The sequence below is a fragment of the Trichomycterus rosablanca genome, chromosome 13 (assembly GCF_030014385.1).
Source record: "Trichomycterus rosablanca isolate fTriRos1 chromosome 13, fTriRos1.hap1, whole genome shotgun sequence".
Taxonomy (NCBI): domain Eukaryota; kingdom Metazoa; phylum Chordata; class Actinopteri; order Siluriformes; family Trichomycteridae; genus Trichomycterus; species Trichomycterus rosablanca.
Window position 1 is genome coordinate 26571068 of NC_086000.1, and position 13061 is coordinate 26584128.

At 39.3% G+C, this 13061-nt stretch overlaps 1 protein-coding gene across 1 annotated transcript in view; it reads left to right on the forward strand.

The window, feature by feature from the left end:
• LOC134324985 (intraflagellar transport protein 43 homolog A) overlaps nt 1-11578 on the forward strand; it is a 36167-nt gene extending 24589 nt beyond the window's left edge. Inside the window, exons 6-9 of the mRNA XM_063006963.1 lie at nt 4434-4506; nt 9473-9548; nt 11079-11141; nt 11446-11578. Coding sequence (XP_062863033.1) covers nt 4434-4506; nt 9473-9548; nt 11079-11141; nt 11446-11556 — 323 coding nt within the window. The 3' untranslated portion in view covers nt 11557-11578. The remainder of the gene's footprint in view (nt 1-4433; nt 4507-9472; nt 9549-11078; nt 11142-11445) is intronic.
• The last annotated feature ends 1483 nt before the right edge of the window (nt 11579-13061 follow it).

A 13061-nucleotide genomic window follows, 5' to 3' on the forward strand; every position in this document is an offset into this window, starting at 1 on the left:
GTGTCACACGGGCCCTCATGAATATGAAGAAGCACTCGGCGCGCGCCCGCATTTATTTGGGTATCAGAAACACAGATGAATCTTGTCAGTGACTAAACGAGGCTGGCATTTTTAATTAGATTTAATTATAAATAAGAGAAACGCAAGAAGGTATCTATGGAGTCATGAGAGGGCTTGTTATCAGTGTCAGGTTGATGAAATTTAACATGAGCTGTCGTGCCATGTTGCTGTGACCAAGGCTGTACAGTCGGGAAAGTCCCTAGAGAGAGTCCTGACAGTTTAAAGGTATTCAGAAACAAATCTCTAACCAGTTACATTAATTTTTATAACAGAGAGCGCATTTATCAACAGTATTTTCTGTCTGATATCATACAGGTTTAATAACCACATCTTTTAATTGTTTTTATTCTCTAAGGATGCAAAATCCAATTTATTTGTTCATTTTTTGAAACCTATTCAGTATCAGAGCTGTGTGTAATGACAGATTAACAGAACTGAGTGGATTTTGTGTGCGCATGCATGATAACAGTAGTGACTGTGAGGAGTTTTGCATGTATTTTTTTTTAACTCCTTACTGACCCTAGGTGTGAGTGAGAGAGTGAATGGATGAGTGTGTGATGCATAGTGATGGACTGGTGTCCGGTCCAGGGTGTATTTTTGCCCAGTGTGACTCATGACAAATTGCAACCCTAATCTAGTGTCATGTATTATATTTGCATGTAATTTTTACCCTCTATTTTGAGGCTTTGTCATGCAATTAATTGCCAACAGGTGTATAAAATAAATTAGGCAAAAAAACATCCAACTATGTGGCAACAGGTTGGGGAAGCACCTCTTCTGATTTACCATGACTGTGTACAAAGCAAGTTACACAAAAACATAGTGTGATGAGTTTAGTGTAAAGGAACTCCAATGGCAAGCGTAAAACCCTGATTTAAACTTTACTGAACACAATTAAAGTACAGTATATATATATATATATATATATATATATATATATATATATATATATATACGTATATATATATATTAGGGCTGTCAAACGATTAAAATTTTTAATCGCGATTAATCTCAGAATTTCATATAGTTAATCGCGATTAATCGCATTAAAAAAAATCTGTGTAAATGTTATAGAAAACAAGGATTTTTAAGTGAAATGTTACAATTAAAATGGTGAACACATTTTATGCTAAATGTACTTATGTTAAAAACTGCTGGGACAAGAGAAAACTGTAAGGGAGTTTTATTCACTCACATACTAGGCAGTAAATGTCAGATTGTAGGTTAGAATTTCTCCATCAGCAAACATTGTAGATCAGCGGTGCTTTAGGTGGGATAAGGCGTAGTTATTGTATCAGACTTGTCTGTGGTTGTATCGTGACGATGGTTTGATGGACGTTTCTACACGAAGTGAGTGTGTTTTGACCCTTTGGGACTTCCATAGTTCATGAACTAACGTGCTCGACTCAGCTTTCCGGTATTCGGTACAGAAGAAGAAGTTAATTAAGTGTAATAAAGTGTTCTGCTCCCGACAACTTGTGAATATAGCGTGTATTTCTTTCTTTATTATGCAAGTGCATCACTACCACGATCGGTTACATTATGTTAACAAACCGCAAATGAAAAACGGTGGCAAGTCCGACATTAAAACGTTTGTTCTACCAGTCAAGTCTCAACATGAACTAGAATTTGCGTTAATGGCACTAATTTTTTTAATCGCGTTAAATTGAGGTCGCGTTAATGCGTTATTATCGCGTTAACTTCGACAGCCCTAATATATATATATATGCATTTTTTCCAGCGTCATACCAACCTTTTTAGGCCATCAGCAAAACATGTTATTGGTTGAGCATGTAGCCACTGATGCAGCGCTGCTTTTACATCATCATCACATGAAAATCTTCTTCCCTTTAAAGCTTCTTTGAGCGTCCAAAAAGGTGGACATCAGATGGTGCTGAATCCAGACTATAAGCTCTCTCTTAGTCTCTCAGACACAACTAAATACTACTCCTCCCACCCTCACCGCTTCCAACCAAACTATAAAAGTGTGGAAACTTTTTGAAGATCCCTCGTATATGTGTAGGGAGATTGATGGTCTGTTGACTCTGTATTAATGCCCATGGTTTAGGAATGGAATATCCAGCAAGTTCATGAATTGTGTACATTTGTCAATAAAATAGAGATAAAAAGTTTAAAGGTCCAATTAACACTAAGCTGCATTATCTACATTGTAAGTTTCTTTGAATAAAAATGTCTAAATGCTTAAATGTAAATAATTTAAGATCAGATATTGGTATTTAAGTAATAATAATTAATTGTAAGTTTAATTACGTTTTAAACTTCTGGACTCTTGTTAAGGTTTCATGTACATGCAATATAAATACAGATTTTTACATATATTTAGAACTTTTAATTAATATCTAATTAATATCTTATTGGTACCATAACTACTGCTCCCGTTGTTCATGACTCGCCCAACACTCCCCACACCCCAACATCCACACACTAACACTTGCTCACTCCAGCAAAAGTCCATCCAAAAAAGGAGGGGTAGCTGTGAAAGTTTGCCCTGTCCTTCTTTGGGAGCAACGCCATGCTCTGTCCTGTTGAGTTTTGCCAATTAAAGCGGGTTCCCACTGTTCTGAGCGGCGGGCAGACAGCTCCTGGCTCTGCGGCTCCTGCCAGGGCACGCCGTGACTTCCGACCCCACACAGATGGGCACACCTGGAGCCTAGCCCAGGCCGCAGGTCACCCACTGCAGCCCGAAGAGTCCGTAGGGTAGCCACCTGTGACAAGGCCCAAATGCCGGGGTAGTGGGGGGTAAGGTGGGGTGCGCAAGTGGTGGGGGAGCGAATAAAGTAAGGAGGGGGAAACACTTTTCAGGGAGCCCGTGGCCAGTGCCCTGCCTCGCAGCAGGAAGAGATGCTGCCTCGCTCACTGAATATTCATGCCCGCCTGGTCACTGTGACAGGGGGCAGCGAGGAAGAGAATATCAGTAAGAGAGAGGGGTAGAGAGATGGAGTTGATGAGTCGGAGGGTGAGAAGAAACAGTGGAGGGAGGGTGGGAATCAAATGCCAATTCACACGCAACATAAACAAAAATTACCAGAGGAGACAGACAGCATCTGTGAAGGCTTGTGATTCGAGGGATGTGAGATATGTTGCAGCTTTCAGTAACAGCCAGGTGTAGTGAGCAGCATATGGCCATGCTTGTTCCAAGGGCTTTAGTGTTTTTTTGTTTTTAATACAAGTTTGTTTTAAAAATGGTTTGTTGTAGGCTTTTTACGGTACTGCACTAGTAATCAAAAGGTCATTGGTTCAAGCCTCACCACTGCCAGGTTGTCATTGTTGGGCCCTTGAGCAAGGCCCTTAACCCTCCATGGCTTGGACAGTATACTTTCACAGTACTGTAAGTCGATTTGGATAAAAAAAGTGTCTGGTAAATGCCATAAATGAAAAAGTAAATGGTCAGCTAAAAAATGCTTTTAATTGTTCAGATCTCATTTTCCTACTGGTCATTTATCGATCTACACTGATCAGCCATAACATTAAAACCACCTCCTTGTTTCTACACTCACTGTCCATTTTATCAGCTCCACTTACCATATAGAAGCACTTTGTAGTTATACAATTATTGACTGTAGTCCATCTGTTTCTCTACATACCTTTGGTGTTATTTAGGTGGTGGATGATTCTCAGCACTGCAGTGACAATGACATGGTGGTGGTGTGTTAGTGTGTGTTGTGCTGGTATGAGTGGATCAGACACAGCAGCACTGCTGAAGTTTTTAAATACCGTGTCCACTCACTGTCCACTCTATTAGACACTCCTACCTAGTTGGTCCACCTTGTAGATGTAAAGTCAGAGATGATCGCTCATCTATTGCTGCTGTTTGAGTTGGTCATCTTCTAGACCTTCATCAGTGGTCAGAGGACGTGACAGCTGTTGACTGGATATATTTTTCTCAGTCCAGCAGTGACAGTGAGGTGTTTAAAAACTCCATCAGCATTGCTGTGTCTGATCCACTCATACCAGCACAACACACACTAACACACCACCACCATGTCAGTGTCACTGCAGTGCTGAGAATGACCCACCACCCAAATAATACCTACTCTGTAGTGGTCCTGTGGGGGTTCTGACCATTGAAGAACAGGGTTAAAGCAGGCTAAAAAGGCATCTAGAGAAACAGATGGACTACAGTCAGTAATTGTAGAACTACAAAGTGCTTCTATATGGTAAGTGGAGCTGATAACATGGACAATGTGTGTAGAAACAGGGAGGTGGTTTTAATGTTATGGCTGATCAGTGTATGTGATGTCTTAGTGCCCATTTATATTAAAACTTCACTTAATGAAACCCACTTTCACCGTCACCATTGCAATATATGTACATAGGATGTTAATACTGGGGTCCTTGATTTTTTTTTGTAGACATTCCTGTGATCCCAGATCTGGATGAGGTACAGGAAGAGGACCTTACCATGCAAGTGGCTGCACCTCCAAGGTAACCACTTTTACCTTAAAAAGCCATTGAATGAGGCTGTCATTTCTATACTTTTAGCCCAGTTTACATATTTTTAGAATGGTTATGATTATGAGCACAAATTCATATCTTTTGTTAGGTTTTTACAGTAATACATTTTTATCTGACAGTTAACAATCAGGCACAATTGTGATTGCAGATTTAACAGTGTAGACGTTATGCTTCTCATTATATAAGCAAACATGAACATGCAAGCATTTCTGAGCATTATTTTGTTAATAATAAATAGAATGGTGCAACTTTGTCTGTAAATTAATTAAGACTATTATTCCTGGCCACACTAAAACTCTCAATTAGCTTAAATATTTCTTATAATCTTAAGTAATTAACACGTTGGCTCCGTGGGTAGCACTGTCACAGCAAGAAGGTCCTGTATTCGATCCACAGGTGGAGCGATCTGGGTCCGTTTTGTGTGGAGTTTGCATATTCTCCCCGTGGCTGTGTGGGTTTCCTCAGGGAGCTCCGGTTTCCTCCAACAGTCCAAAGACATGCAAGTGAGGTGAATTGAAGATACAAAATTATCCATGACCATTTTTGACATTAAGCTTGTGTACTGTTGAATCTTGTGTAACCAGTAATTACCTGTCCTGCCATGAATGTTACCAAAAGTGTAAAACATGGTATTAAAATCGTAATAAATGAATAAATAATAAATATGACAGCATTCAGTTTTTTTGGGTAGGAGTCTATCAGCGTGGCACAGTTTTACTTGGCAGTCTTTGCCCACTCTTCTTTGCAAAAGTGCTCCAAATCTGTCAGATTATGAGGGCATCTCCTGTGTACTGCCCTCTTCAGGTCACCCCACAGATTTTCAGTTAAATCCAGGTCTGGGCTTTGGCTGTGCCACTTCAAAACTTTGATCTTGTTATGCTGAAGCCATTCTTTTGTTGATGTGGAGGTATGTATGTTTGCTTTGGGTTGTTGTGGTAAGGTGAAATTAATCTTTATCTTCAAAATTTTAGCAAAGGCCTAAAGGATTGGGGCCAAAGTTTACTGATATTTGGAACTGTTTATAAAAAAATAAAATGTAAAACAAGTCAGCCAGCTATGTGTGTTGCTATTAGGATATAGGATAGTTTGATTCAGCAACTTGGCTTTTGTTTTTGAGATTTCTTTGAACCAGAACCAAAAGGTGGTGTAGAGTTGGTATTTAAAGAGCAAATTCATAAATTCCTATCCAGACAGTGACTATAATTTTTTTTTATGTTCCACTTTTTTTGAACTACATTTTTTTGTCTCTGTATGTGTGCTGTTTCTAAGGCTAACAGGTGAAAAAGCTACTGCTTTCACATATTCCGTAGTACACTTAATTTTTACACTTTACAGTCCAGACATCCATCATAGATTATTTTAATCAGTTATGTTAATGTACCTAAATACATTTTTTTTTTTTTTAGCAGTGATAAAGCATGTCAATACCAGATTCAGGTTAATCAGTAAGAGACCATATTAAATAAATATTTGTGCCTGAACAGATTAATGTACAAAAATTCAAACAAATGATTTTGAACTAGGGCTGGGCATATTTATTTATATATCGAAACTGATCTTAATAGTCATTTAAAATAAAATATACAGTAGATAGGCTATGTGGCTAAAATATTTGGACAAGTACGTGAACATGTGACCTTAAACCATTGGCATTATAATGAACCTTTTCACCATTCTTTAATAAAGGCTTATCACAGGATTTTGGAGTGTGCCTGTGAGAAATTCTGGCTATTTAGTAAAAGGAGGCTTTAATATTGGACTAGAGGACTCACTTTAGACATTCCAATTCATGCCAAAAGTGGCGATGAAGTGTGCATAAGACATGGTTTGACACATCTTTATGGACAACTTCAACCTTGCTTTATGCACAGGGGAACAGTCATGCTGGAACAGGGACGGGCCCTGCTCTAACTGTTTTATGTAATTATCTATTTCTAAAAAACCTGAACCCAAATTGTAAAGGGTATTCACATACTTTTGTTCATATGTAGTATGTTTGTTGCATGCAACATATGATGTTAAACATAAATATGTTAAACCTTATTTGGTTTCTTTTATAAAAATATATATGAAATGTTTTGTATTTTAAACATAATGTGTTTAAAATGTGAATATTCTAATAACAGGAAAATAATATGATTTACGCTGAAATTAGTTAAATGGGCAAATTTTGTTCAAATTTATAAGAATAGAAATAATAGCAGTAATTAGTAAAGATTTCAGACCTTAGGACCTCATTGTATTGATAAAGCACCAAATCAAAAACAGATTTACATAGAGTGATGGGGTTACCATAGGGTTGCTCCTGATAACAGTGATATTTGATCAAGTATTAGAGTCAGTCTCAGTGGTCCAGGTCCAGATTATGGGTGCCCGTTGGCTCTCTGTGTATGCCGTGTGGGAGATAATATCCAAACTGAACTCATCGTCAGGGCAATGTAGCGTGTAATGTGACTTAAGTGGGACTGGCATGCACTGCAAGTCCCTGGCTACGTTTACAGACTCCCTTTCCTTTTAATTCACAAATTGGAGGTAAGTAGCTGGCTTTCAGTTTACAGACTGACTTCTACTTGGCATTTGATTCCATGTGTCCCTGTGCTTCATAATCAGCTCATTGTTCATGGGGCTTGATTTGTTTTTGGCTATAGTTTTCAGGCTAATCATCAATTTGCAATTTGTTGCATCATACAGATGTCCCTTCGTTCCTTTGCAGATCTTGTTTCTGCAGATTCTGCAAATCTTTTTTGTAATCTCCGAATATATCAAATCAAATATATTTAAATGAATATGTATATTTTATATATTTCTTTATTCTGAGATTATTATATATAACATTCTTTTGGTTTGTACCAGACATCAAAGCCTACATTCCATTAATGAGTGATGGCTCACCATAGTTGACTGTAAGCACCCCTTGCTGAATATCAGAGATACTTGTGTGTATGTTCTCTCTCTTTGCTGTCGTATGTTGTTGTGTGTTGTTTTTCTTTTTATATTATTCATGTTAAGAAGTTCCACACAGTATTTTTTGTACTATGTACAATGACAAAGTATCTATCTACAGTGTATCACAAAAGTGAGTACACCCCTCACATTTCTGCAGATATTTAAGTATATCTTTTCATGGGACAACACTGACAAAATGACACTTTGACACAATGAAAAGTAGTCTGTGTGCAGCTTATATAACAGTGTAAATTTATTCTTCCCTCAAAATAACTCAATATACAGCCATTAATGTCTAAACCACCGGCAACAAAAGTGAGTACACCCCTTAGTGAAAGTTCCTGAAGTGTCAATATTTTGTGTGGCCACCATTATTTCCCAGAACTGCCTTAACTCTCCTGGGCATGGAGTTTACCAGAGCTTCACAGGTTGCCACTGGAATGCTTTTCCACTCCTTCATGACGACATCCCGGAGCTGGCGGATATTCGAGACTTTGCGCTCCTCCACCTTCCGCTTGAGGATGCCCCAAAGATGTTCTATTGGGTTTAGGTCTGGAGACATGCTTGGCCAGTCCATCACCTTTACCCTCAGCCTCTTCAATAAAGCAGTGGTCGTCTTAGAGGTGTGTTTGGGGTCATTATCATGCTGGAACACTGCCCTGCGACCCAGTTTCCGGAGGGAGGGGATCATGCTCTGCTTCAGTATTTCACAGTACATATTGGAGTTCATGTGTCCCTCAATGAAATGTAACTCCCCAACACCTGCTGCACTCATGCAGCCCCAGACCATGGCATTCCCACCACCATGCTTGACTGTAGGCATGACACACTTATCTTTGTACTCCTCACCTGATTGCCGCCACACAAGCTTGAGACCATCTGAACCAAACAAATTAATCTTGGTCTCATCAGACCATAGGACATGGTTCCAGTAATCCATGTCCTTTGTTGACATGTCTTTAGCAAACTGTTTGTGGGCTTTCTTGTGTAGAGACTTCAGAAGAGGCTTCCTTCTGGGGTGACAGCCATGCAGACCAATTTGATGTAGTGTGCGGCGTATGGTCTGAGCACTGACAGGCTGACCCCCCACCTTTTCAATCTCTGCAGCAATGCTGACAGCACTCCTGCACCTATCTTTCAAAGACAGCAGTTGGATGTGACGCTGAGCACGTGCACTCAGCTTCTTTGGACGACCAACGCGAGGTCTGTTCTGAGTGGACCCTGCTCTTTTAAAACGCTGGATGATCTTGACCACTGTGCTGCAGCTCAGTTTCAGGGTGTTGGCAATCTTCTTGTAGCCTTGGCCATCTTCATGTAGCGCAACAATTCGTCTTTTAAGATCCTCAGAGAGTTCTTTGCCATGAGGTGCCATGTTGGAACTTTCAGTGACCAGTATGAGAGAGTGTGAGAGCTGTACTACTAAATTGAACACACCTGCTCCCTATGCACACCTGAGACCTAGTAACACTAACGAGTCACATGACATTTTGGAGGGAAAATGACAAGCAGTGCTCAATTTGGACATTTAGGGGTGTAGTCTCTTAGGGGTGTACTCACTTTTGTTGCCGGTGGTTTAGACATTAATGGGTGTATATTGAGTTATTTTGAGGGAAGAATAAATTTACACTGTTATATAAGCTGCACACAGACTACTTTTCATTGTGTCAAAGTGTCATTTTGTCAGTGTTGTCCCATGAAAAGATATACTTAAATATCTGCAGAAATGTGAGGGGTGTACTCACTTTTGTGATACACTGTATCTATCTATCTATCTATCTATCTATCTATCTATCTATCTATCTATCTATCTATCTATCTATCTATCTATCTATCTATCTATCTATCTATCTCTCTATCTATCTCTCTATCTATCTATCTGGTTTTCTGGAATTTAGTTTAATTCTATTATTGATAGTTAAATAGTATAAATTACAATCTCAATACATTTTGTGTAAAGTTTCATGTAAATCTTACTCTCTCATTCTTGTAGTGTTCAGGTGAACAGAGTGATGACCTACCGGGATCTGGACAATGATCTTATGAAGTATTCAGCATTTCAAACCTTGGTGAGACATCCAGCAGAGTTTAGCTGCTCAAGCTGTTTTCAGTTAAAGCTTAAAATAAATACTGTTTATGAAAACACTTTTCTATTGACATATATTATATTGACGGTATATACACTGATCAGCCAAAACATTAAAACCACCTCTTTGTTTCTACACACATTGTCCATTTAATCAGCTCCACTTATCATATAGAAGCACTTTGTAGTTCTACAATTACTGACTGTAGTCCATCTGTTTCTCTGCATGCTTTGTTAGCCCCCTTTCATGCTGTTCTTCAATGGTCAAGACTCTCCCACACCACTACAGAGTGGGTATTATTTGGGTGGTGGATGATTCTCAGCACTGCAGTGACACTGACATGGTGGTGGTGTGTTAGCGTGTGTTGTGCTGGTATGAGTGTATCAGACACAGCAGCGCTGCTGGAGTTTTTAAACACCTCACTGTCACTGCTGGACTGAGAATAGTCCACCAACCAAAAATATCCATCCAACAATGCCCCGTGGGCAGCATCCTGTGACCACTGATGAAGGTCTAGATGATGACCAACTCAAACAGCAGCAAATGATGAACGATCATCTCTGACTTTACATCTACAAGGTGGACCAACTAGGTAGGAGTGTCTAACAGAGTGGACAGTGAGTGGACACAGTATTTAAAAACTCCAGCAGCGCCGCTGTGTCTGTGTGGTGGTCCTGTGGTGGTCCTGACCATTGAAGAACAGGGTGGAAGCAGGCTAAAAAAAAGTATGTAGAGAAATAGATGGACTACAGTCAGTAATTGTAGAACTGCAAAGTGCTCCTATATGGTAAGTGGAGCTGATAAAATGGACAATATGTGTCGAAACAAGGAGGTGGTTTTAATGTTACGACTGATCAGTGTATATGGTTTATATATGGTATAAATTTGTCTGCTTTGTATTTACCACAGTAGCTCTATCATTAAGGCTATAGAGTTAATATACTCAAAACAAGACTGCATTTGGACTGCAAAATGTGTTGTTTTTACTTAATTTTCTTTATATTATATTATTTTTTGTCTAATTATCTGAAATTAATTGGTGTGACCAGTATTTAAAAAGACAATCAGAAAGGGTGAAAAAAGGTAAAAGCATTTACTTAAAATAATCTATATGCCTCTAATGTTGTGGCATCACTTTCGGAGAAATCTTTTTCCTGTTATAGCATGAGGGTGCCTCTGTCTATACACAGGTCCATACATTGCTTGACAAGTTGTGCAAGGGCCTCCACTGGACTGTACATCCTGTCCTCAGTTCTATTGAACCTTTGGGATAATTTCAAATGTTGATTGCAGGCCAGGCCTTGTCAGTTAACATCAGTGTCTGACAACCCAAATGCTCTTAATGATCTTGTGGAAAGTCTTTCTACAGTCACATCTGGTAATCTTGGGTGTCATCCAGTCCCAAGTACAACTTGGGAAACTGGAAGCATTTGTTTACTGATTTTACAAAGAAATGATGCTGCTAATGTGTCTGTGAGAATTGTAAGTAATACATAACCTGTTTCTGTACAGGATGGTGAGATTGACCTGAAACTCCTGACCAAGGTTTTAGCACCAGAGCAGGAGGTCAGAGAAGTGAGTTTTAGTTGTTACACTTCACTTCTCCACTTTTTCTATAAGGACCGGTTTGCGGTTTGTCTCTGGGGAAAACAAGATTTATGACGTATGATCTACTGCTCTCCATTTTTCTGGTTTTGTCTCTTATTTTGTGACTTATTTCATAAGCACTTTGTTCATCCCTCCTTCTTATAGCTGCCCATGTGTCTCTATCAAGTTCCTGTCCTTGCTCGGTCTCTTTATCTCTTGCTTTGCTATCCATTTCAAGTCTTTGTCTTCATTAGTCCTGGCTTTCTCTTTACCTCTCGCACTGTCTGTGCAGGAGGATGTTGGCTGGGACTGGGATCATCTATTTACAGAGGTGTCCTCCGAGCTGCAGACGGAATGGGATCAAGGGGAGCGAGAGGAGCAGTCTCCTCTTCCTGTGGCCTGACAATAGATGACTTTTACTGAAAGGCCAGTGCTGTACATTACTTTGGGCTTTTTTTGTGCCCAGATACTACTACACAAGACTTGAGCCAGGTTTTAAGGTACTTGTAAGTTTCCAGGCGTGTGGTAGTTTCCAGCTGGTTGATTGTGCACATATAAAAAAAAAAAAAATGTGCCCACACACACAAAAAAGTACAGTGGAGGCAATTAGGCATGATCTCATGGTACTTTTACATATGGCAGGGATGTCAGCATCAGACAAACATCCTGTGGCTGTTTAGTCTTAAAACTCTTTATTACTCAATCAGGTGTAAGAATAGTTTTGGGACTCAAACTTCTATTTCTACGATAGTACAAACTAAATCATTTTAAGTTTAAGTCAGTATGGGATTTGAAACAGACCAGTTTTTTTGTATTTTTTTCTGCCATACCACTGACAAACATATGCAGTCCAAAATAATAGAACAGGATGTAAAAAGTTTAACACCACCAATATAGCATACTTAATACTTATACAATTAAATAGCAATATGTACACTGATCAGCCATAACATTGAAACCACCTCCTTGTTTCTACACTCACCGTTGTGAGTCATTTTATCAGCTCCACTCACCATATAGGAGCACTTTGTAGTTCTACAATTACTGACTGTAGTCCATCTGTTTTTCTACCTATTTTTTCAGCCTGCTTTCAACCTGTTCTTCAATGGTCAGGACTCTCCCAGGACCACCACAGAGCAGGTATTATTTAGGTGGTGGATGATTCTTAGCACTGCAGTGACAATGACATGGTGGTCGTGTGTTAGTGTGTGTTGTGCTGGTATGAGTGGATCAGACACAGCAGCGCTGCTGGAGTTTTTAAATACAGTGTCCACTCACTAACCACTCAATTAGACACTCCTACCTAGTTGGTCCACCTTTCATCAGTGGTCACAGGACGCTGCCCACAGGGCGCTGTTGGCTGGATATTTTTGTTTAGTGGACTATTTTCAGTCCAGAAGTGACAGTGAGGTGTTTAAAAACTCCATCAGCATTGCTGTGTCTTATCCACCACCCAAATAATACCTACGCTGTAGTGGTGTGGGAGAGTCTTGACCATTGAAGAACAGCATGAAAGGGGGCTAACAAAGCATGCAGAGAAACAGATGGACTATAGTCAGTAATTGTAGAACTACAAAGTGCTTCTATATGGTAAGTGGAGCTGTTAAAATGGACAGTGAGTGTAGAAACAAGAAGTTGGTTTTAATGTTATGGCTGATGGGTGTACTTTGAGACACAACCCAAGTTAAGACAGAATTGTGCAGATTGAGTACCATTGATAAATCATACAGCAAGACAAAACCTGGTCTTGATCAACTAGTTGTTTGTATTATATTATTGTATATATTAAAGGTTTTACCTAATAAAATATCTAGTTTTTTGCCTTACTGTGTAACATTTGCTTCCTTGAACTTATTTAGTCATTACACAACCTTTCTATGTCATACATCTTGTTTGGAAAGATTTTGT